At 42.1% G+C, this 27,186-nt stretch overlaps 1 protein-coding gene across 2 annotated transcripts in view; it reads right to left on the bottom strand.

Annotated features, from left to right (window-relative positions):
- LOC126092229 (intraflagellar transport protein 56) overlaps nt 1-27,186 on the bottom strand; it is a 188,208-nt gene that overhangs the window by 136,617 nt on the left and 24,405 nt on the right. For both annotated transcript variants that reach the window (XM_049907728.1, XM_049907730.1), the window contains 2 exons: nt 21,656-21,790; nt 21,294-21,482 (listed from right to left, as the gene is read on the bottom strand). In XM_049907728.1, coding sequence (XP_049763685.1) covers nt 21,294-21,482; nt 21,656-21,790 — 324 coding nt within the window. The remainder of the gene's footprint in view (nt 1-21,293; nt 21,483-21,655; nt 21,791-27,186) is intronic.

Below are 27,186 nucleotides of genomic sequence, written 5' to 3'. Positions count from 1 at the left end.
TCCTCACAAGTGAATATTAATCAAATTGCATGCACATGGAGTATCGTCTCAGTTGTGTGACTGGATTTGTGATTTCCTCTCGGAGACGTCACAGTTCGTAGTGATAGACAGTAAATCATCGAGTAGAACAGAAGTGATATCTGGCGTTCTGCAAGGTAGTGTCATAGGCCCTCTGCTGTTCCTGATGTACATAAATGATCTAGGTGATAGATGAGCTTCCCCTCTTAGATTGTTTGCAGATGATGCTGTAATTTACTGTCTAGTAAAATCATCAGACGATCAATTCCAATTACAAAATAATCTAGAGAGAATGTCTGTATGGTGCGAAAAGCGGCAATTGGCACTAAACAAACAAAAGTGTGAGGTCATCCACGTGGTACTAAAATAAATCTGATAAATTTTGGGTATATGATAAATCACACAAGGCTGTCAATTTGACTGAATACCTAGGAATTACAATCACGAGCAACTTAAATTAGAAAGACCACATAGATAATATTGTGGGGAAGGCAAAACAAAGACTGCACTTTGTTGGCAGAACACTTAGAAGATTTGACAAACCCACTAAAGAGACAGCCTACATTACACTTGTCTGTCCTCTGCTGGAGTATTGCTGCACAGTGTGGGATCCTTAACAGGTAGGGTTGACGGAGGACATCGAAAAATTGCAAAGAAGGGCAGCTCGTTTCATGTTATTGTGCAATAGGCATGAGAGTGTCAGTGATATGATACGCGAGTTGGGTGTCAGTCACTGAAACAAAGGCAGTTTTCTTTGCGGTGAGCTCTATTTACGAAATTTCAATCACCAACTTTCTCTTCTGAATGCAAAAATATTTTGTTGACACCCTCCTACGTAGGGAGAAATGATCATCATAATAAAATAAGAGAAATCAGAGCTCGAACTGAAAGATTTAAGTGTTCCTTTTTCCCATGCGCCATTCGAGAGTGGAATGGTAGAGAAGTAGTATGAAAATGGTTTGATGAACCCTCTGCCAGGCATTTAAGTGTGAATTGCAGAGTAACCATGTAGATGTATACGTAGATGTAGATCTGACTCAGTTCACATATAAGGGACGATCAAAAAGTTTCTGTTTGAGGCCATTGCTGCAGCATATATGCAGCACAGCATGACTACAATGTGGGTGTAAAAGCATTGACATGAAAGCAAGGGATTAGTATGGCTTTCACATCTTTCTGATGTGCATGTGGTAAATGCAGAAACATGAACTTGGTAATGTTATTACCAAATGTGTCCAAAGAGGACCAATGTGTTGTTACTCTTTTCTTGGTTGCCAGAGGACAAACCCTGATAGATATCCATCAGAGAATGAAGAATGTGTATGGTGCAGCATGTCTGTCAAAAACCACCACTGTGGAATGGTGCGCCAAGTTCTCCAGTGTCTTTATTTTACAATTACCACCATTGCCTACTTTATACTACGGTGGCCTTGAAGCTTTTCCCGACTCTAACATCTTGGCTTGGAAGACGTAGAGTATGGCAGAGAGTACAGGACTTCTTGCTAAGTTTCCTTATGGGACTTTGGTGCCAGACAAACCGTTTACTCGGTCTACAAGAAAAAAGAAAAAGCTCAATGCATATGGGTATCTGTTCCAGATAGGCGAGGATGTGCAGCAGGCACTTACAGACTTCAAGGAAACTTTTAAAAATTTTGATTACCTTTTATAGCATTATTCAGTGCTGTTCTTTAAGGAAATTTAGCTGAAACCACTCATACGAATTAACCACAAGGACTTGAAGATGTGACTTAACATGTGGATTGAAGTTTGAATGGCCTAAAACAAGCTTCAAGATACTATAAGCAACATTTCACAGTAGTTTTATGCAAGTTTGTAAACCACCCAACAAATGGAGATCAGTATGTATTCACCAACCAGGTCACAAATAACCTATTCATATTGGCAGTACATGTCAATTATGGTTGATAACTATTAAGAAGCCTGTTATTACTGACATTTTGCCAAGCAAACTATGTAGAGAATTTGACATCAGATCCATAAAATTGTTTGCAGATTTGAGCTTACAGGCAGAAAACTTAGCTGACATTTCTATTTTTCTGCATCACGAGGTGAACAAACCATGAAGATTCTGTGCCACTTCAGAAAGGAGGATATTAGTCCTGTGCAATACCAGGAAACCATCACTGTTATCATACGTGTGGTTACCGTATTTACTCGAATCTAAGCTGCACTTTTTTTCCGGTTTTTGTAATCCAAAAAACCGTCTGCGGCTTAGAATCGAGTGCAAAGTAAGCGGAAGTTCTGAAATATGTTGGTAGGTGCCGCCACAACTAACTTCTGCCGTCGAATATATGTAGCGCTACACAGGCATGCTTTACAGGCACAAAGATAAATACTGGCACCAAAACCTCTGCGTCAGTAAATAAATTTAAAAAAAAGGTGGAAGACGAGCTTTTTTCTCCGCCCCGAATTTCGACCACTGCATTTTCATACATTATCCAACGAAGTAAATACAAATTCCATATTGTTCATCTTCGAATGTAGCAGCTTTTCAGTGTACTACGAAAGTCCGACTGGCAAGACCGTTTGCGATGTTTGTCAGTATGGCCAATTCTACGTTCTGATTTTTTTTTCTACCTGTGAGAAGAGATGGTTGCTAATGGGAACTTTTGTGAATTCTGAATCACATGCAGTATTCTCTTCACCATAAGAATAATACGAATATAAACATTTTGCCATGTATTCTTTCGTGTTTGCTGCTATCTCATTTAAATCCTGTCTGCCTAATAAACTACGAAACTAGAGTGAGACAACACAAACGCGGAAGTATACACATATGTCATGTTCATATTCGTATTATTCTTATGCCTAATAGTGATACAGTCAGAAATGAAGCACGGCAATTGACTAGATTTTTAAATCTAAGATGACTCTAATTTCTGTGCAGAAAATCATGTACTAAAGAGGCGTCTGCAAAGATTTTCAAACGGAGAAAAATTTTCGCTAAACTCTCGTTCAGAACATCTTCTATTATACGCACTTTATTATTTGGTTCTTGTTGATCATTATCAAAGAAAGCAGCAGTGTAAATAACAACAAATAGCAGTCTCTTGCCATTGTTTCACTATTGAGACAATTACTCTCTTTTTTTTTATTGTAAGCAGCGGTAGCACGCACAAAAGCAAACCATGCCGCGAGCGGCGACAGGCCGTGAACATTCATTATCGGAATGCGACAAACAATGCATGACACAGTACAGTAATGCATTTTCAGCTTAGAGTGACGAAAACACCTATAGAAACAGAACGGCAATTATCAGATCAAAGAAAAATAAGTAATCAATTCAAACCAGACGAAGCATGTGAAAAACAAAGGGTACTCGCATAAATAAGGACGGAGCACCTGACGCATAGCAATGGCTACAGGGTAAAGCTTAACTGCTAAGCTTACGGCTCGAACCAAACTACTGTAGCTGTATCGTCATTCATTCGACCTGAATTGTGTCTCATATTACAATAGACCAACTTAGTTTCGATTTGGAGGTGCGGCCTAAAACTTTTCTCTCCCCTTGAATTTCGAATCTCAAATTTCAGCTGCGGCTTAGAGTCGGGAAATTATTTTTTTCTTTATTTCGAGTCTCATTTTTCAGGTGCGGCTTAGATTTGAGTAAATACGGTATACACATTTTAAAAAAAAACCCACAGGAAATCTGTGGGTAGTCTGATTATTTGCTGTTGGAGAATGGCCAGACATTACCTCTGCAGTCAGCATCTTAAGAAACAAATGAAGATTCATTGGAACACTGTGGAAAGGACATGAATCATATTAAGGGCACTATGAACTTTATATTTTCCTTCAAAACAGGAAAATCACCTTCAGACCTATAGTGATCCAGACTAAAATGGTGATGTGGAAACCAGGAAATCCACAACTGGTGTGCTGTTGAAGCTTGGTGAATTCACTGTTACATGGGGTTCACCAAAACAGAGTAGAAGCACACTCTATATGAGGTCAAACAGACTGCTGCCACTCAAACAATCAGAGAAATCGGCTGGGTTAAGAGTTTGCTCAATAGTGTGGCCTTATTTGACAACAAAAAAACAATGTTGAACATTGAAAATTTAAGTTCAGTGAAACTTATTGATAACGAAGACTTTCAACTAAGGCTGATGTGTTTTACCATCTTTTGTGCAATAAGAACAAAGAGGATGCATTTATACTAGGACATGTTCCACTTAAGGACCAGCACGCTGACTTATTAATGAAGCCAGTACCAAAGGGATGCTCCATACACAGAGAAAGAAGCTGAATGTCTAAAGTATCATGACATTTGAATGAGACTTCCAAACGCATAATAACAAATTTGAGTCATCTTTAGGAGGAGTACTAAAAATGGAAAATAAGGATGAATGTATTTTTTAACCTAAAGTCAATACTTTCTTTAGCGATTTCCATTTCTGGTTGGATATCACAAAAATCTTTGCAGTGTGCACTTTCCTTGTATGTTACACCATCTTTATATGTCACACTGTAAGTATTCCAGAGCTTGTGTGACTAGCAAATAAAAATCAAAATTCCTGATGTTTAATTTGCTTATTACCAAAGTACAACTAAAACAAGCAGAAGTTCAGTAAACATATCTCAATGAGGAACTTAAAACTTTCAGCACATGTCAGGAGCATCTAGAGGAATTCTGGCTCAAGTTTAAAAGAAATTGACCATGCACTGGACAGATATATACCCAGTAGAACAGTTCATAACGGGAGGGAACTTCCATGTTGTACAGTCACTGTAACAGGGTCTATAGGTGGACGATGAAAAAAAATACCTGGATTTACTGGTTAAAAATACACCTTATCCCAGGTGAAAATACACTTTTTCCATGTTAAGTGACAGTATACTTTTCCTTGGAACTGTAAAACTTATCAATCTTTTGAATGGTTATTGTTTTATACATTTTCCCAGCACTTCAGGAAACAAAACTCAGAGAAAAAAAAAAAACATGTTATGGAAAGATGTCTGATGCACAGCAATATGTACACTGCATATTTTTGTATTCCACCAAACACCACACGTTACTTCCCGATGCATTGAAATTGAGATTACGATGCGCTTTTGTAAGCCAGTCATAGCTCATGTCACATGATCTCACAAGCCAATGATAGTGGATATTCAGTACACATGACAAAGGATATTCAGAGCATAGGACACGTGATGTACTCAGCCAATAGCAACACCACTGTTAAGTAGCCTAAAGACATAAATTGGAAAAGTTAATGGTTTAAATTAATATACACAGTGTTGCTACAAGAAAAGAAAAGCTTTCACATATAATATTGGTCTCAAAGATTAATAAGCTGCAAGAGAAGCTAAGCTTTCACATATAATGTTGATCTTATTTGTGTGTGTTACACTTTAAGATACATCACACAACTGTGCCGGTAAAATTTTTAACAACGACATAAATGTCTGAGCTTCTGGGCTCGAAATTATTCTAAGTGATTGTCCTCAAAGAGTTGATTTTTAAATGAGAGTCAAACACTCTGTGATTTAAGAAATTCATCATACATTATCGCACATAGTTCATCTTGCGTAACAGGAAATTTTCTTTGAAAGTAACGCTTTTCAAACAACCATTCGCAATATTTTCCCACGACCTGTTAGAAATAGGTTTGTTTCGGCAGTTTCTGAGGGCATCAGATAAAAGGCATCATCTCACTTGTGCAGCTACGGTGATGCAGGAAGCCCGTATATTCGGACCTGTAAAACATTAAGAGATCTTAACATTATATCATAAAAGAAACAAGACATTAAGACGATACTCCAAGAGCATGGGAATTTCATGAACCATACTAAAATGCATAATTCAGCTTAAGGTACACATTCGTATGTCCAGATTGGGACATAAATTTTCTTGGAGTACCAGTACCATATTATCTCATTTTGGTTCTTTATTATGGCATAATGGCATATGTGCTTGAAGACGAAAATGTGCACTTGAAATGCAGCGAACAGTTTAAACTAGCCAACAGTGTGGGATTCAAACACTTTGTTTCAAATAAATTGACTGCCTCAGCAGAAAGGATTAATAAAAGCCTAATTTCTTTAGCAAACTGACAAAAATAACTTCATTGTTCTGCAAGGCGATTAAAGCTTGACTATCAGAAAGGTGGAAATAAAATCTGAAACTAATAACATATTTTAGCCTTCCATAATTATGTGAATGTATTTTAATTCACTCGATAGCTCCCAGCCACAGAAATCCATTTTGTTTTCACTTGACGTGAGAGCAATAAATGAAGAGGAAACAGCAAAAATACTAAATGTAAGCACGGGACATGTGGAGACTACCCACCTCCCCACTACAGCTCAGACTGGTCTGAGGATCAGCCCCGGATCTATGATATATCCAAACCCAGGCAATACTAGATAGTGCCCCCCCCCCCCCCCCCCCCCCCACCAGCCCTCTCTCAAGTGTTTGTGGTGGGATGCCAAAAATTTTAAAAATTTACTTTTCAAAAATATGTTCATTTTGTAGCACACATCTTTCTGAAGAGCCTGAGACATAAAACATATGTGTTCGAAGAAATGTAAGAATGTTATTTGGTCTTAAGTGTGCCAAAGTGCAGTACCACGCCTCTTCACACAGCATTCTTCTAACGCATGTCACTGTATTTTTGCTCTGTGGAATTCAAACGTGTAATATTTTGTAATGGGTGACATCAAACTATATTCAGGTCAGTGGAAATTGAAATGACCTGTGGTGCCTCTCCTGCTCCCAGTCGGCCGGTTTGAAATCCTGCTCCTCTCAAAAAAAAAAAAAAAACCTTGCAATTAATACTGGATTGGGATTATTTGTAACAGGGAGAACAAGAACTCTTCAGAAAATTTGCACTCTTTATTGCCTATTATCTAATAACTTTTTTTGTTCTGTGTGACATAAAATTAAATATAGGATATATAAAACCAGTAAAAACAATAGACAAGCAAGACAGTACGCATTTCTTCAATCCTTAAGTCCTAGCATTTTTTCTCTCTAATCTTGCCACAGCTTTACAGGGCATACTTTCCTTTCTGGGAAAGAATCTACTACCTCATCGAAGTTTGTCAGAGATTTTGCTACAAGAAAAAACAAAATGCCATTGTCTAATACTGAAAAAGCTATTAATACAAATAGTACTCAAGACTGGTTTGGTTTCTTGATATGATTACGTGTATTTTGTCACTGTCTGCTAGATAAAACGAAATAGGCCTGCCTAATATTGCAGCAATTGTAACACATACCAAAAAAATGAGACTGTTTTGGGACATATGGTCATTTTTATAACATGACAGAATATAATTCACAAAGTACCAACATCAAATGCCTATTAGGCATACTACAAGTAAACAGTTTTATGCCAGAAAACAGTTTCACATTTCATCCATATGCTCTAGCTTCTGAAGCCTGAGATCGAAAAATAGTAGCACGAAATTTTTATCATATTCATCCTTTATTTGAGTGATGTCCCTGTTTCTTCTCCTTCCTCATCCTACAATCTTGTCATCACTAATTCTGTAACTATTCCTTACAGTGTCAAAACTTATTCTCCAGTTAACTTTGAGGGGGATGTTCGGGTTGGTTACACCAAACAACACCCATTTAGCAATAGATCATTTAAAACTTCCTGGCAGATTAAAACTGTGTGCCCGACCGAGACTCGAACTCGGGACCTTTGCCTTTCACGGGCAAGTGCTCTACCACTGAGATACCGAAGCACGACTCACGTCCGGCACTCACAGCTTTACTTCTGCCAGTACCTCGTCTCCTACCTTCCAAACTTTACAGAAGCTCTCCTGCGAACCTTGCAGAACTAGCACTCCTGAAAGAAAGGATATTGCGGAGACATGGCTTAGCCACAGCCTGGGGGATGTTTCCAGAATGAGATTTTCACTCTGCAGCGGAGTGTGCGCAGATATGAAACTTCCTGGCAGATTAAAACTGTGTGCCCGACCGAGACTCGAACTCGGGACCTTTGCCTTTCGCGGGCGGACGCACGAACACCGGGGAGGGCTAAATTATGCAACGCATTGAAGACAGCTCGACGGAGCATGGTTATTTCAGTTTTGATTCATGCCCTTCAGTCTGAAAAACGCAACCCAGACCTGGCAACAATTCATCAATGAAGTGCTATTCGGAATAAAATTCTGCTTTGCATATCCTGGCGTGAGACAAAGCTTGTGAATCGTGCCGTTGGTGACGACGGGAATGTTGCCGGAAGCACGGGAGGCGGTTTGTTTACAATGTGAGGCAGGCGGGGCAGGCGAGGCGAAGTCATGGTGTTCGGAGCCACTCAGCGGATCCGACGGGAGCCGAGGCGGCGAAGTGTCCCAGGAGTCAACGTGACAAGATGGCCGCCGGCACAAAGCAGTGGCACCATGGTCGGGTGAGCTCAGTAGAGCTCATGAGCTGTTAGTGAGTCCATAGTCTGAGGGCGCGGCCTGTGGCAGCACGGTTGTGGGCGAAACGCTTGGCGTGAGTGCTCTGTTTGTGTTGTCAGTGGCAGTCGCACGGTGGCGCGCAGGAGTCGAAGGTGCATAGTGTGAGGTGCTGTCCAGGAGGGGCGGGCTAGGAGCCCTCAGTTTGGGAACACGTGACGCTCGTTGCGCATGCGCGCTTGTGTCCGGCCAAGTGTCAAACGCTGCCGTGTTAGGAGGGTGTGGCACTGCGGAACTGTCAGTACACGTTATGGCAGTCTTGATAGCACAGTTGCAAGGGGTAGCGGGAGGTAAACACATGGACACCCGATTGCTGGGATTGCAAGCAGATTCAGTGCACTTACTGACCTTGCTTTGTCCTTGCTGTAGTGTCTGTAATTCCTTTGCTGCATCAGAGAGCTGGAGCTGTGTTTCGTGGAGCCAGAGGGAGAGCTCAAAGTTTTCCTTGGGGACATGTTCCAGGTCGACAAGGAACTTGTGCATGGTTTCTTGTAACGTTGTCGACATAGACGAGCATGTACGGATGAGATGAGCCCAAACTGATGTGTCACGGGGGTGGGGGTGCCGGGGGGTTGCTTGACGGAGCACAGGGGAAGTGAGTCTTGGACGGATGATGAAACACGGTGTTTCGCACTAGGTCCGGTGAAAGTTTGTGGTGTCGCAAGAAGTCAATGCCTAGTATAGGTTTATCATTTTAAACACACTAAAAAAGTCCACTCGAGTTTGCAGTTTGTGGAGAGTGAGACGACATGGGACGTTGAACCCGAGCATTGTGGTTTAGTTGAACTCACGGCTTGCAGTGAAGTATGATGAGGGCGGATGTTCGAAAATGCTAAGGATGTAGGCAGCAATGAAACAAGGCACCTGTGTCCACTAGGAAAAGGTATCCCGATGAAATGTCTTTAATGTAAAGTCGTCCGCAATTATCCGGACGTTCCCGGACAGAATGGGGCACTGGGGGATGCCTGTCATGTTGTGCGCAGGAGGCGGCACCCGGACCTACCTGCGATTGGCGTTTGGTAAGTAGCAGGGTGGTCTGCAGTTCCGTGCCGCTTCAACAAACCGTGTGTGGAAGTAACAGTACGGGTAGTGCGGTTGCATTTCCTGCGGACAGTTCGTTGCCAGTGGCGGTGGCCAAGGTTTGGTGGCCACAGCAGGTTCGGTTGCAGGAGGGGGTGTGACCGTGGGTGGAGCCTGTGACATCCCAGTTGCTTGTTTACTGCTTCCCGGAGAGAGCGGAACAGTCGGCACAGTATGGCCCCGGCCGCATCCGGCCGCAGGGCGATGAGCCTGAACCTGAGACTTGTCAGGTAGGCAGTGGCTGGCGAAATAGAGCAGTGATGCATCGTGTAGCTTGTCAGCAATTGTCATTCTTTGCCCGACAGGTTCAGGAGACCTTTGAGCCAGAGCAAAGCGGATGTGAGGAGATAGTTTACCTGACCAGATGGCGAGGAGAGCTGTGTCAGAGAATAGATCGGCGCTGACCGGGGCATGTAGCCGTCTCCAGAGCTGGGAAGGTTTGTCGTTGCCTAGTTGCTCGACGTGGAGCACTTGCTGTATTGCTGCCTCAGTTGAGCGTGCAAGCCGATGTAGAACTGTCTTTTTGGCTAGAGTGTACCAGGTAGATGAGTCTGGGGCGTCAACCAGGTCAGCAATCAAGTCCTCCCGGTCAAGCAGGTGGGTGATGAGGCACAAAAACTTGTTTGACTCGTCGAGTTTGTAATGGTCAAACACTTTGTCCACAATTTTGAACCAGGTTGTTGCTCTGTCAGGATTAAACGGTGGCAGCGTCGGTAAGCGTTGTAGAACGTTCGGAAGAACAGGCTGAGTTGAGTTCGTTGGGGCACTGCCTGAATCGAGCTGTTCTTGCTGTAGTATTCCAGGAGAGAGAGAGCCTCCAGGGGATGTGGCAATGACAGCTGTTTGGACGGCAGCGTGAAGGTGACACGTTGTGGATGACTGTGATCCGTCGCGACGCAGAAGGTCGACGCGGATGAGACGCCGTAATGTGTCGATTGGAGTTGTGGATGCTCAACATGTTGCGGGTGTGTTCGGATTGTGTCACAGAAGACCGACGCGGATGAGGCACCAAGATGTGCCGAGAACGGTAGCGGAAGCTCGACCGGAGCCGGCGTGGGGGTGACAGGTGAGAAAAAGTTCAAAGTTTGAGAACATGTGTTAGTCTGCGGGAAGCTCGACGTATGATCAGAGCTGGGGCCACCTGTGCTGCAGGGAGGCTGCGGAGGTGCAGGCTGTCCAGAAGCACAGTGTGGGAAATGATGTCGAACGTGGGACGGAATGTGTGAATGTTCACTGTTCATAGTCACTCCACTCAAAGGTATTGCGGACAAGGTGAATGTCATGGCACGAAACACTGAGGCGTAGCAGTGGGACGGAGTTGGAGGTCGGGCACAGACAACAAGTTTTTGTTCCTGTTGCAGGCCGAGGTATCGAAGTAGGAAGGCATGTGCTGATGCTGAACAGAGGCAGGTGCGGGCGTGGTCGGATGCTGAGGAGGTAGACCTGTGAATGAAGCAGTTCTGGCCATATGGCAGGTATCCACGTGGTACTGCATGGATTGCGGCATGGCAAATCATTGTCCTGGCGGTAGTAGGTTGTCCAACAAAGCATTTGCAGAAATCGGCATTGGTCCCACACTGCACGGAGATCCGTAAGAGGTAACTGCACAGTCGATGAGGGAGGGCACATGTGGCGGGAACAAAGGCGTTTGATAGCCGGAGTCATGCGCACTCCTAACGTCACTTATTGTTGCAGGCTCGTAAACGTCCAGCGAAATCGGCGGAATCATTGTGTGAGAGGCATCGTGTTGCAGTCCTGGCGGTTGTACATCGTCCGCAACACGATGGATGTCGATCACAAAATCCGGCGTTAGGTACTGGGCTGAAGTCATTGTTCGAATGCTGTGTCGATGTAATACATGCAAAAATAACCGACGGGGAGGTCGCGGACACAGTAAAACGATGAAACTAAAGTTTTATTTTTGTTCCCCCCCCCTCTCGTTCATGTTTTATTGCTGCCGTATTATTCTGCAGGAGCAAGACATACTAATATTCTTTGTTAGGATATTGGTTCTTATCAGTCAAAGTTACAAAAATTTAATTGAAAACTAAAAAAATGAAAAATTCCTGGGTTTTTCCCCGTTTTCACCCGGATGAAAAAATTCCTGGGTTTTTCCCGATCTCCCCGTTGTCCCGGTTCGTATACACCCTGTGTAAGGAAACTTCTAAAGAAACAGAGATTACTGCTTAATAACTGTAAAACCTTTAAAATTGAACAACGCTCCAGGCCCCGATGGATGTCAGATTCTATACGGAATTTGCGGCTGAGTTAGCCCCTCCTCCAACTGTAATCTGTCGTATATCCGTTGGAAAAAGGCACAGGTGGCACCTGTCTATAAGGAGGGTAGCAGGAGTGATCCACAAAATACTGTCCAATATCCTTGACATTGGTTTGTTGTAAAATCTTGGAACATATTCTGAGCTCAAACACATTGACGTATCTCAAACAGAATGACCTCCTCAGTGCCAACCAGCATGGACTTCTAACACATCGATCATCTGAAACCCAACTCATACTTTTCTCACAAAACATACTGAAAGCTTCGGATCAAGGCAGTCAGGCAGATGCAATATTTCTTGATTTTCAAAAACCATTTGACTCAGCCCCACACCTACAGTTATAGTCAAAAGTACAATCATATGGGCTATAATGTGAAATTTGTGACTGGATGAGGACTTTTTGATATGGAAACAAAACATGTTTATCTTGGATGGAGAGTCAATGTCAAATGTAGAAGTAACTTCGAGTGTTTTCCAGGAAAGTGTGCTGGGACCCTTGCTGTTCATGTTGTGTATTGATGACCTTGCAGACCATATTAATAGTAAAATCAGGCTTTTTGCAGATTTTGCAGTTATCTGTAATGAAGTAGTATCTGAAAGAAACTGCATAAATATTCAGTCAGATCTTGATAAAATTTCAAAGTGGTGCAGAGATTGGTAACTTGCTTTAAATATTCAGAAATGTAAAATTGTATGCTTCACAAAAACGAAAAAATGTAGTTCCTATGACTATAATATCAATGAGTCACTGTTGGAACCAGGAATCAGCCAACCCACACAAATATCTGTGAAATGGAATGATCACATAGGTCCAGTCATGAGTAAAGGAAGTGGTAGAATTCTGTTTAGTAGAATACTGAGGAAGTGCAATCAATCTATGAAGGAGATTGCTTACAAATTATTTATGTGACCAGCTCTAGAATACTGCTCAATACTGCTCTTGACTTTAACAGGTTCTAAATGACAAACAGATGAGAAATACTAGTGAGATTAAGCAGGACTAACAGGGGATATTGAAAGTATACGGAAAAGTGCAGCACGAATGATCACAGGTTTGTTTAGTCCATGGGAGAGTAACACAGAGATACTGAAGGAACTGAAATGGAAGACTTTTGTAGATAGATGTAAATTATCTATTAACAAAGTTTTAAGAACCAGCTTTAAATGATTATTCTAGGAATATACAATAATTCCCTGTGTATCGCTCACATAGGGATTGCAAAGATTAGAATAATTACTGCACACACAGAGGTCTTCAAACAATCAGTCTTTCCATGCCCCATATGTGAATGGAACACGAAGAAACACTAATAACTAGTACAATGGGACATACACTCTGCCATGCAACTCATGGTGGTTTGCAGAGTATATATCTCACTAATTACAAAGATAAATATGTGGTGCAGCAAAATTTTTGTAGGATTAAAGATTTTAAACTAGTGCATCTACAGTGTATTCACATTTCCAAAGATACAAATTGTTAATGTAGTATTTAGGAATAAAGGAAGAGGAATTATTTCAGTGAAATTGCAATTATTTAATTAAGGTAAAATATGTGACACATTAATTAATGAACTATATAACAAATTACAACATTGTTCTTAGAACTGAATTGGACTGAATTGAATAGAAGAAAATAAACTGACCTATAAACAAAATAATCTTGACTTTAACAGGTCCTAAACGACAAACAGATAAGAAATACTAGTGAGATTAAGCAGCTAAGTGAAGCACCTGCGATTATTCAATATAAAATTTGTTAACAGGACAAGAGAGTAACTGCAGTAAAGGAGAAAATGGGACATGTAACATGGGTAATTTCCAACATGGCATGGATGGATTATGAGCAGCACCTGCACTTAGAAGTGGCATGCACGGGAACTGTGTCTGGACATTCAGTGCTAAGCTTGGCCTGACAGACATATGTTTATCAATTTCCATTATTCCAAGGTAGTTTATCTTCCTTCTTTTGTGCATGTGACACATCATGTTGCATCTTATAACTGTGCCTTCTTTAAGCAGGTGGTCTACAAAAAGTAGAGTCTCCTTTTCTAAGTTTCCATCTTCTATGGTGCTCCTTCAAGTGGGTGCAGATTGCCCTGTGAGACGGACGTATAAAGAATTTGTCACAATTACAAGTGATTTTGTATATTCCATTCTTTTCCAAAAACGAAGTGCTGTTTTTACCATTGGGCAAAAAGTATCGAACAGCGTTGTGCACATAAACTGTTTAAAAGTTACTGGATTTAAGCTTTCTGACTACTTCCAGCGAGACTTTTCCATTATATGGAATTGTGTACCATTTATCACATTCTTGAGACAGTGATTCACACATCTGCTGTTCCTGCTTTTCGTACATTATGGAGTTCACCAATGTTGCTGGGTAGCCATTGTTTGATGCTATTTGTCTGATTGTATTTAATTCAATTTGGAAATTGTCTTCACTAATGGAGTATTACATCACATCCGTAAATGAAGATGAACTACCTAGAAATAATGGAAGTTAATAAACATATGACTATCTGGCCAAGCTTAGTACTGAATGACCAGACACAGTTCCGTTACTCGCCATTTCTAACTGCAGATACTACTCATAATCCTAGCCATGCCCCTGTTACACACGTCCCATTTTCTCCTTTACTGCAGTTACTCTACTGTTCCATTAACAAATTTTATATTGAATAATCACAGGTGCATCACTTAGCTGCTTAATCTCTCTAGTATTTCTCATCTGTTTGACATTTAGGACCTGTTAAAGTCAAGATTATTTTGTTCAGTCACTCCCCTGGAACATATCACCAAAGTTTATTGATCAGTTTATTTTCTTCTAAGAACAAAGTTGTAATTTGTTATATAGTTCATTACTTAATGTGTCATATATTTTACCTTAATTAAGTAATTGCATTTTCACTGAAATAATTCCTCTTCTTTTATTCCTAAAAATTACATTAATAATTTTTATCTTTGGAAATGAAGATACTCTATAGGTGCACTAGTCTAAAATCTTTGATCCTACAAAAAATTCACTGCAGCATATATTTATCTTTGTACCTGATGTTGGTGTAACAGCCAAAAACCAGTTTGTGAAGTAAACAACAACTATTGTACAATGTTACACCAGTGTTGTGTGTGTTTTCATCCATAACAATAAAATATTCAAACAAGAACTGACAGAACAAATCAATCAACGTAATATCAAGTTATATATATATATATATATATATATATATATATATATATATATATATATATATAAGATGATGTGACTTACCAAATGAAAGTGCTGGCAGGTCGACAGACACACAAACGAACACAGACATACACACAAAATTCAAGCTTTCGCAACAAACTGTTGCCTCATCAGGAAAGAGGGAAGGAGAGGGAAAGACGAAAGGATGTGGGTTTTAAGGGAGAGGGTAAGGAGTCATTCCAGTCCCGGGAGCGGAAAGACTTACCTTAGGGGGGGAAAAAAGGACGGGTACACACTCGCACACACAGACATATCCATCCACACATATACAGACACAAGCAGACATATACAGAGGCAAAGAGTTTGGGCAGAGATGTCAGTCGAGGCAGAAGTGCAGAGGCAAAGATGTTGTTGAATGACAGGTGAGGTATGAGTGGCGGCAACTTGAAATTAGCGGAGATTGAGGCCTGGTGGATAACGGGAAGAGAGGATATATTGAAGAGCAAGTTCCCATCTCCGGAGTTCGGATAGGTTGGTGTTAGTAGGAAGTATCCAGATAATCCGGACGATGTAACACTGCACCAAGATGAGCTGGTCGTGCACCAAGGCATGTTTAGCCACAGGGTGATCCTCATTACCAACAAACACTGTCTGCCTATGTCCATTCATGCGAATGGACAGTTTGTTGCTGGTCATTCCCACATAGAATGCATCACAGTGTAGGCAGGTCAGTTGGTAGATCACGTGGGTGCTTTCACACGTGGCTCTGCCTTTGATTGTGTACACCTTCCGGGTTACAGGACTGGAGTAGGTGGTGGTGGGAGGGTGCATGGGACAGGTTTTACACCGGGGGCGGTTACAAGGGTAGGAGCCAGAGGGTAGGGAAGGTGGTTTGGGGATTTCATAGGGATGAACTAAGAGGTTACGAAGGTTAGGTGGACGGCGGAAAGACACTCTTGGTGGAGTGGGGAGGATTTCATGAAGGATGGATCTCATTTCAGGGCAGGATTTGAGGAAGTCGTATCCCTGCTGGAGAGCCACATTCAGAATCTGATCCAGTCCCGGAAAGTATCCTGTCACAAGTGGGGCACTTTTGTGGTTCTTCTGTGGGAGGTTCTGGGTTTGAGAGGATGAGGAAGTGGCTCTGGTTATTTGCTTCTGTACCAGGTTGGGAGGGTAGTTGCGGGATGCGAAAGCTGTTGTCAGGTTGTTGGTGTAATGCCTCAGGGATTCCGGACTGGAGCAGATTCGTTTGCCACGAAGACCTAGGCTGTAGGGAAGGGACCGTTTGATGTGGAATGGGTGGCAGCTGTCGTAATGGAGGTACTGTTGCTTGTTGGTGGGTTTGATGTGGACGGACGTGTGAAGCTGGCCATTGGACAGGTAAAGGTCAACATCAAGGAAAGTGGCATGGGATTTGGAGTAGGACCAGGTGAATCTGATGGAACCAAAGGAGTTGAGGTTGGAGAGGAAATTCTGGAGTTCTTCTTCACTGTGAGTCCAGATCATGAAGATGTCATCAATAAATCTGTACCAAACTTTGGGTTGGCAGGCCTGGGTAACCAAGAAGGCTTCCTCTAAGCGACCCATGAATAGGTTGGCGTACGAGGGAGCCATCCTGGTACCCATGGCTGTTCCCTTTAATTGTTGGTATGTCTGGTTTTCAAAAGTGAAGAAGTTGTGGGTCAGGATGAAGCTGGCTAAGGTAATGAGGAAAGAGGTTTTAGGTAGGGTGGCAGGTGATCGGCGTGAAAGGAAGTGCTCCATCGCAGCGAGGCCCTGGACGTGCGGGATATTTGTGTATAAGGAAGTGGCATCAATTTTCCCGAATTTCTCCGTCCTTTAACGTGATTTAGCGGCAACACAACCACCCAACCTTTTTGCACATCGCTGTCTACCAACCCAAGTTCAATACAAGATCAACTTAACCAACACTTTCGCCTTTTTTCATACCAGATCTCCAATTGCTTTCTAGTTCACCTTTATCTCTCCCCATATATTTCTATCTTTCTTTTTCATTTCAACCTCATGTTAAACTTTCCACCTTCTAATACTATGTCACACTCACAACACCCCCACAACGACCCCATTAAGTTTTATTTACATTCCCTCCGCAAACATGCCTTCACCCTAGCCAGATTACGCTCACATATTTTATTTTCTCAGGCTTGCCTGACATTTGGCATAACCCCCAAAGGCCTCACACTTAAAGTTCCCATCTCTGGCTGCAACCCTTCTTTCCATCAGTCCCTATACCAGTTCCAAACTGAACAATCCATTGCCCTCACCCACCTAATCCTTCACCTACACATCAACTCAGCCAATGAACACACCCGTCAACTCCTATCCTTAATAAAAGTCCTCAATCTTTCCTCTCCCACATCCACACCGGCTATTCAGAGCATCCTCCTACAGGCCAACCGCCAATTAGAACAGCATGCACCCTTCACCTCAACAAACTATCCAATCTCCTGGTTTCCCACCTCCGGAAAGGCAACTCACTTACCCTTCACAACCTTTCCAGCAAACCTCAACCACCTCTCATTGCACACAAACCCAGTCTCTCCCATCTACTCAATCTCCCACTTCCAGCTCCACTCCCTCCAAAACCTCAAAATTCCGATCAACAGAATCTGGCACCACAATATCCTAATTCAGTAGTTAACCTTTCCTCCAAACCTCTCTCCCAATCCGAAACCTCTGTCCTATCCAAAGGCCTCACCTTCAGCCCCACTCCCAGATTCAACCAAACAGCCCTCGTCAAAGATTTACTGTCCTACACTCGTACTCTCTGCTGGAAGTATCACTTTGCCACGAAGAAAAATGATCCTAATCCTACCCCTAATGATCCAACTCCCCAAGGCACTATCCAAATTGAACCCTGCCTGGAACAGTTCCGTCCTCCGTCACAGCGAGACCCACCTCCTCTTCCTCAAACTCACCCTCTCCAAACCTTCCAGGAATTTCTGACTTCCAGCCTTGCCTCTCAATCCTTCTTAAAAAACCTTAATCCTACTCCCAACATCACCACTGCTGAAGCCCAGGCTATCCGTGATCTGAAGGCTGACCGGTCCATCGTCATTCTTCCGGCGAACAAGGGTTCCACGACTGTGGTACTTGATCGTCGGGAGTATGTGGCTGAGGGACTGCGTCAGCTTTCAGACAACACCACATACAAAGTTTGCCTAGGTAATCCCATTCCTGATGTCCAGGCAGAGCTTCAAGGAATCCTCAGAACCTTAGGCCCCCTACAAAACCTTTCACCTGACTCCATCAACCTCCTGACCCCACCGACACCCCGCACCCCTACCTTCTACCTTCTTTCTAAAATTCACAAACCCAATCATCCCGGCCGCCCCATTGTAGCTGGTTACCAAGCCCCCACAGAACGTATCTCTGCCTACGTGGATCAACACCTTCAACCCATTACATGCAGTCTCCCATCCTTCATCAAAGACACCAACCACTTTCTCGAACGCCTGGAATCCTTGCCCAGTCCGTTACCCCCAGAAACCATCCTTGTAACCATTGATGCCACTTCCTTATACACAAATATCCCGCACGTCCAGGGCCTCGCTGCGATGGAGCACTTCCTTTCACGCCGATCACCTGCCACCCTACCTAAAACCTCTTTCCTCATTACCTTAGCCAGCTTCATCCTGACCCACAACTTCTTCACTTTTGAAAACCAGACATACCAACAATTAAAGGGAACAGCCATGGGTACCAGGATGGCTCCCTCGTACGCCAACCTATTCATGGGTCGCTTAGAGGAAGCCTTCTTGGTTACCCAGGCCTGCCAACCCAAAGTTTGGTACAGATTTATTGATGACATCTTCATGATCTGGACTCACAGTGAAGAAGAACTCCAGAATTTCCTCTCCAACCTCAACTCCTTTGGTTCCATCAGATTCACCTGGTCCTACTCCAAATCCCATGCCACTTTCCTTGATGTTGACCTTTACCTGTCCAATGGCCAGCTTCACACGTCCGTCCACATCAAACCCACCAACAAGCAACAGTACCTCCATTACGACAGCTGCCACCCATTCCACATCAAACGGTCCCTTCCCTACAGCCTAGGTCTTCGTGGCAAACGAATCTGCTCCAGTCCGGAATCCCTGAGGCATTACACCAACAACCTGACAACAGCTTTCGCATCCCGCAACTACCCTCCCAACCTGGTACAGAAGCAAATAACCAGAGCCACTTCCTCATCCTCTCAAACCCAGAACCTCCCACAGAAGAACCACAAAAGTGCCCCACTTGTGACAGGATACTTTCCGGGACTGGATCAGATTCTGAATGTGGCTCTCCAGCAGGGATACGACTTCCTCAAATCCTGCCCTGAAATGAGATCCATCCTTCATGAAATCCTCCCCACTCCACCAAGAGTGTCTTTCCGCCGTCCACCTAACCTTCGTAACCTCTTAGTTCATCCCTATGAAATCCCCAAACCACCTTCCCTACCCTCTGGCTCCTACCCTTGTAACCGCCCCCGGTGTAAAACCTGTCCCATGCACCCTCCCACCACCACCTACTCCAGTCCTGTAACCCGGAAGGTGTACACAATCAAAGGCAGAGCCACGTGTGAAAGCACCCACGTGATCTACCAACTGACCTGCCTACACTGTGATGCATTCTATGTGGGAATGACCAGCAACAAACTGTCCATTCGCATGAATGGACACAGGCAGACAGTGTTTGTTGGTAATGAGGATCACCCTGTGGCTAAACATGCCTTGGTGCACGACCAGCTCATCTTGGCGCAGTGTTACACCGTCCGGATTATCTGGATACTTCCTACTAACACCAACCTATCCGAACTCCGGAGATGGGAACTTGCTCTTCAATATATCCTCTCTTCCCGTTATCCACCAGGCCTCAATCTCCGCTAATTTCAAGTTGCCGCCACTCATACCTCACCTGTCATTCAACAACATCTTTGCCTCTGCACTTCTGCCTCGACTGACATCTCTGCCCAAACTCTTTGCCTCTGTATATGTCTGCTTGTGTCTGTATATGTGTGGATGGATATGTCTGTGTGTGCGAGTGTGTACCCGTCCTTTTTTCCCCCTAAGGTAAGTCTTTCCGCTCCCGGGACTGGAATGACTCCTTACCCTCTCCCTTAAAACCCACATCCTTTCGTCTTTCCCTCTCCTTCCCTCTTTCCTGATGAGGCAACAGTTTGTTGCGAAAGCTTGAATTTTGTGTGTATGTCTGTGTTCGTTTGTGTGTCTGTCGACCTGCCAGCACTTTCATTTGGTAAGTCACATCATCTTTGTTTTTAGGTGTATATATATATATATATATATATATATATATATATATATATATATATATATATATATATATATATATATATACACACATTTCCATGCCATCTACTGACTGATGTTGACTTTTCTCAGGACCTACGTTGCCCTCCCTGGTGTTGCAAATCACTGTCCTGTGACGACGTACATGCTGTTGAACAAACTTATATGAAGATTGTTACATTTTCATTATTGTAGAACTTATCAAACTGTGGATAATTTGTTTCAGTTATCCACAAAGTGTTTTACTTTTGTTAATACAATGAAACTGCACTGCCTGCATGTTCACTATGCACAAATTAGTCCAAGCAACTGCCTTGGTTGCTCTATGGGCATAATTCACATCACTGAGCTGCATGTAACTCTTCCAACACACCGTTTATTGACAATGTAATCTGCAGTAATTATGTGCCTTCTAAACATTCATCCAGCTGTTTATTGCTGTTATCCATGGTCAATAACAGAACTCAACATCCTTTTTAAAAATTATTATCTCCTGTAATAGCACAGACTTCAGTACCTGAAGCAATCATACATATGAATCCAACTTATTTGAAATATTTAAGCACAATGTTTTGTTCTGAAACGAAAAATAAAGTGACTTACCAATTCAAATAACATACTGAAATAGGAAAACAAAATGTGAACTACTCCAAAATAAATGCTGAAAGGTAGGATGGGCATTCTCAGAAAATAAAATAATAATCATGGTATTGCAAACAAGAAAAGACCAAATAATTCTTGATCTCAATCTTTCAATACCTAGTCTCTAATTAAGGAAACAGAGCAAACAAATATGTTATGAAGTGGTATACAGTGTAATGTACAAACATTTATCAGGAAGAAATTAGTTTGATTTCAAGTTTTACTTTCATGAGATTCTCATAGATATCTATTAATTGATTACTTGAGTATCCTAAACGTCAGTACTCATTTTGAAATGCTGCTACAAACAAAGGCAAAATGGCTCACCCTTAAAGCTTCTGGATACATTCCAAGATAAAAGTAGCAGCACGCAAGATTAACAAATACACCATCTGGAGGATTCTTTAAATGTCTCAAGGATTCATATACAGACATTGCTCTTTTGTAATCACCCAAATGAAATGCGCAATAGCCAATCCACATCTCTGTCTCTTCATTGTTTTTACGTCCTGTAAACTAGAAACATAGTTCTATGTAGCATCATAATATCTGAAGCACATATTAAATTACTATTCTATAACAGTTAATTTATGATAACTGCCCACTTATCTGTCTAAAGTATAAAGCTAATTACAAAGAAAACAGTAGAAAAAATGACAGAACAAAAGAAGATAATGCTGTCAACTCACCTCAAGAACTGTTAATGCTCCAGTATAGTCCCGTTTGGCCAAAAAGTCTTCTAATTTTGGTATTTCTTTTCGACCTGATGGCTGACTGCTTGCAGTGTGGGTAACACCACTAGCTGGTTTTGCTCTGGATAGAATCTGTAACCATTAAAGTGGTTTATTTCACCACAGATAGTGTTTAAAATACTGTGTTATTTTTTTGTTTCTATGAAAATGTAAATTTAAACTACAGTAAAATTGCATCACTATTCATAAAGAGATTCATTAAGAAAATAGACATTTTCAATAAATTCTTTTTTGACAAAAATACAAAATGCCACAAAAGGAATAAAACAATAACATATTTTTTTGATAGATGTTTTATATGTTTATGCCCAATGACATTTAAAATCTCAAAAAATTCAAGTATATATCGTTTTTCCACTTGCCTAAATTTATCTTATTATATCTGTTCTTAACATAAGAGTTTAATTAATACAGATCAGAGACTTCTAAGACTTGGGACATCAACCAGAGACTAAATCACTTCTGAAGTACTCAATATTTGTTTATGTACATTAGGAGAAAAAACAGATACTTTGAAGAAAGCCATTGCTTCTCTTCTTCTACTAATCAACTGTTGTCTTCATGTAACACTTCAAAGCATTTATATAACTTTACACAAAATACTATCAGTTGTTTACATCCTGGGGAAGTGAAAACTTGTTTAAACACTGTAGATATACAGAATTTACATCCCTGAGTCCAAATATTCTGACAAATTGCAGAGATAGTGGCTAGTGGCTTAATGAGATATTCTTTTACTTCTTTGTGTAATACATGGGAATTTTCAATTTTCTGCCTGTGTCTGCTGCAGAACACAATGAAAAAGATTTCACAGTGCAAAGCACACTTACGCATGTACTATTTCCACTTCAGTTTATTATCCTTCTTTATGCTTAGGAATTCCACACATTGTGTCTCATTCCAGTATGTGCTCATCAGTCTTTACTTCTGGTGCCTGTAAGCAACTCTGATTTGTCTAGAATTGCACGATAATCACAAGAAATGAAAATTAAGTCACCCCAGGAGATATCACACTAATATCATGAAGCACTCCCTCTAGCCTGATAGTAGCCTCAATTTTGTGAGGCAGAGAGGCCACAGGTTTCTTCAGGTATGACTCATTCATCTGAAACCATTCACTCATTGATGATCGGATTCCACAGAGCTATTGAATCGCATGGACGCTGATTGCTGTATTTCATCTACTGATCCAAATACTTCCGGACATTTTATATGGGGCTAAGACTGGTTGAGTTAGTTGGCTAGTTGAGGTGTGATAGGGTACCTCAGTGTGTGTCTAACCAGAAATGTATTCATGTAGTCAGTGTACACAGCTGTTGTCATCTTCGAAGGTGAAAGAGTCCATAGCATTCTCACCTTGATGCTGTAGAAGAAAGCACAACATGTAGTCACTAAAAATGTACAAATAAACAGTTTGGTTTACATTCATGGTAATCTGAATGACTGGGTCCAAGTCACTGAAAAAAAAATTCCCCAAAAACATTATAAAACCACCCCCAGGCTGAACTACACCTTCCACACAAAGAAGGTTATACATCACAATGGGTCATTAGTGTATGCAACACCTTGCATCATTTGAAAAGAGCCAAAATTGTGAGTTATCAGACCACACTATATGCCTCCAGTGAGTTACTGTATAGTTTTTGTGTTGCTTGTGCCACTGAAGAGGTGCAGTGTAGTGCCGTTTTTTTAGGGCCACAGTTTAATTAATGAAGATTTAATACTGTTTCTCTATTACCTTTGCTCGCTCAACCATGCCTTGTATGCAGCTATGAAAGACTTCGCCTTCTCCTTGTGTAGTTATTGCTACAAGAAAATGTAATACAGCTACTCTACTTATTTTAACAGTATATGAACACCTTTAGTATATATAATCTGTATTGTTCATAAATATACACAACATCAACTGAAACACACACACATTCACACAAACAAGCACATCACTTCCACCAGCAGCTCCAACCAGAATGCGACTTTTGTTAATAGCAATCTGGAGTGGGGCAGCGAAAGGGGAGAGACAGCAGGGTATGGGTGGGGGGAGGAGAGAGTGCTGCCTGGTGGGCGATGCATGGACTAGAGACTGGCAGGCACAGTGCCAGAAGATGGGGTGTGGAGGTTGGGAGCAGAATGCTCCCACCACCCGTAAGAGCCAGTTACAAGAGGATACAGCCTTCATCACCCTATACCATCCCGGACTGGAACAACTGAATCACAGCCTTTGTTATGACTTTGATTATCTATCATCATGCCCTGAAATGATGGACAGCCTACACAAGATCTTTCACACCCCTCCAAAAGTGGTGTTCAGTCACCCGCCCAGCCTCCATAACATCCTAGTCTACCCTTGTGCCACTCCCAGTCCCACCCCAGGGATCATATCCTTGTGGAACAGCCAGGTGCAAGACCTGCCCACTCCACCCACCCTGAAGCTCCTATTCAAGTCCTCTCACAGGCTTACCTTACCTCATCAAAGGCTGGGCCAGCTGCGAAAGCAGCCATGTTGAATACAAGCTCTGCTGCAACCATAGCACAGCTTTTTATATTGGTATGACTACCAACCAGCTGTCCACCAAGACGAATGGTCACCAGCAAACTGTGGCACAACATGCAGCTGAATATAACATGCTTAATTTCAATGGCTGCTTGAAAACCAGGCTGACCTGGATCCTTCCCTCCATCACCAGATTTTCTAAACTGCACAGATGCGAGTTATCCTTCCAACACATTCTCTGCTTCCGAAACTATCCCGGCCTCAACCTATGGTAACCTACCGTCCCCACACCCAAAAGCTTCAGCCCCATCACCATATCACTTTCTCCCTTTTCACATTACCTAATTCTCTTAGTGTGCCCCCCCATTCTCTCCCCTTCGTTGCTTCTCTCTCTTTCTACTACTCTCCTTTTCCGCTCCCTGCTTGCCCCCCACCCCTTTCACACACATCCCAACTCCTGATGTTGGGTCTAGCAGTCTCTAGTCCCCTGCATGTCCTGCCAGACAGAGCTCTTCTCTCCCCCCGCCCATACCATGCTATCCTTACCCCTTCCCTGCCCCATTCCAGATTGCTATTCACTTTACAGTTGCATTCCAGTTGGAAATACCAGTTGATGCATGAGGTTCACTTGCTTGCATGAATGTGAATTGCTCAAGAAGGTTTTGGATGAAAGCTATAATGTGTAACAGTCATTTTGTTGTACCTGTCTGAAACTCAACAGATTATATTTACAGTGAGTAGCATATCTACCCTTTTCTAAATATTGCTGATATTCCAACCTCTTGATATCCCAACCTGAAGTTTCCATTGTTTGATGCCAACATCAACTGAATAATACCAAACTTCTGTCAAATCATAATGTCCAGTGCAGAACCTCTACACAAAAGTATATACAAAGAATGAATGAATCTAAATGACATTTCATTTATCTGAAAGAACATCACAACTAGTGTCAAAAATATAATGTATATTCTCCAAGGACTTCACACTTCTCTAAAGTATGCTGGTGATGCTAGTAGCTTCTATATTCACACCCATGCATGTACTTTCTTTCACAAAGTTACTGCAACGACTGTCCAATCTCGAAGGCACTTGTTGCCCTTCAGCGTGCTTCTCCACAGGCAAATAAAGTAACAAATTCACACAATATTTGTGCTCTCTTCTATGATAACTTATTTTATGGTTTTCATTTGTGAGTATCATTTGCTGGTCAGTCCGCCCCGATAGCTGAGAGGTCAGCATGACGAATTGCCGTCCTACGGGCCCGGGTTCGATTCCCAGCTGGGTCGGGGATTTTCTCCATTCAGGGGCTGGGTGTTGTGTTGTCTTCATCATTATTTCATCCCCATCTGGTGTGCAGGTCACCCAAAGTGGCGTTGAATGTAATAAGACCTGCACCAAGGTGGCCAGACCTGCCCCGCAAGGGGCCTCCCGGCCAACGACGCCAAACGTTCATTTCTTTTCCATTTGCTGGTCAGAATGTGTGGAGATACACATCACTCTTCTGAAGTTGTATGTAGCACCACAACAGCTTAATGTGCTGCTCTGAGCAATGATCTTTTGTGAGACACCCAACTCCAAATGTTCATTATGCGGAGTTTCCTTCACAATGTTGACTAAGAAACTGGTTGAGATACACCTGCTTTTACTGACAGCAGCAATTCCTATAGGATTTCAAACCAATTGTCATTAACAAGGCATGGTACTCATCTTTGGTCTGTCAGTTAAGATCTTTTCATGACCAATGTTCTTACTCTGTGTTATATGTCTGCAAGTGGTAGACACAGACAGTCTGCACTGAAACAATAACAAATAATAATATTTTCATGTGGCTCAATGGTAGGATGCAAGCCTTTCACTTAGAACAGTTTCACTGACAGTGTGGTCATGGGCAAGTCTAAACATGATAGCCTGGCACCAGTTCTTCACAAGCTGCAGCACTTCAAAGCAATCAGTGTGCTCTTTTAAAGTGTGAATAATATTTTGTCTGGTGAGTTTATGAGTATTTATAAGATTAAGGGTTAAACTGTTTGCTGTGAACCAGTTGTAAGTTCATGCCACTATTCTCCTCGCTGAGTCTAGTATGGACATGCTTATGCCCTTTGTCAATCTACTACTGTCATCAGAAAACATCTCAGTTTTTGAAGAGAGCTCCATTATCCCAGGTAAATCGTTTGTGTAAGCCAATAAAAGGAGCAGGGCAAATGCTGAAACTCGCAGTCCATCATATTTAATGTTTTCCCACCCTGAATTTGATCTTGTTCCTCTCTATCTTCTATTGTTAAGATACAGCTCCATCCACTTTGAGGGAAAGCCTTTAATGTCATACTATTTTAGTTTCTCTAGTAGACTTCTATGATATACATAATCGAAGGTCTTGGTAAGACCGGAGGAAATGGTGAAAGGATAATTTTTCTTGTTTATTCTACTAGAAATGAGTTCATGATATTATAGATGGCTTTCTCAGTAGAGAAGCCTTTACAGATCTCAACCTGAACTGCTGTTAGTTATTCGCAGAGAAGTTGTTCAATATTTTGTTGTAAACTAGCTTCTCAAAAATCTTTGAGAACACAGGAAGGAGGAAGATGGGTGTTGCTTATTTCCATTTCTACATGTGAGTGGTACTGCTGCATTCGTGAGTCTTTCAGGAAGTACACCTGACTCATTCAAAGGTGATGAAGGTAACTTAAGGAGGGAGGATGTCATTACCAAGTCAGCACAATGAGTACATGACAAGTATCAAGTACATTAACAAAGCAGCAAGGTGAACGCCATTTCAAAAGGAGAATGCAACATGTAAAAATTCTGCTAAGAATATTAGCAATTCTTGGGTTACAATTAGAAACAAGAGTGAGGCCAACTACCAGCAGAAACTGTTATGGTAGAGTTAGGAAAGGTAACTCATAATTCCCGACATGTTGACCGAAAATACAGTCACAGCACTGGATCAAAATAAGGTAATATACGTCAAAAAGAC

This window comes from Schistocerca cancellata, chromosome 7 (genome assembly GCF_023864275.1).
Source record: "Schistocerca cancellata isolate TAMUIC-IGC-003103 chromosome 7, iqSchCanc2.1, whole genome shotgun sequence".
In the NCBI taxonomy this organism is placed as follows: domain Eukaryota; kingdom Metazoa; phylum Arthropoda; class Insecta; order Orthoptera; family Acrididae; genus Schistocerca; species Schistocerca cancellata.
This window is presented reverse-complemented; position numbering and strand designations above follow the sequence as displayed.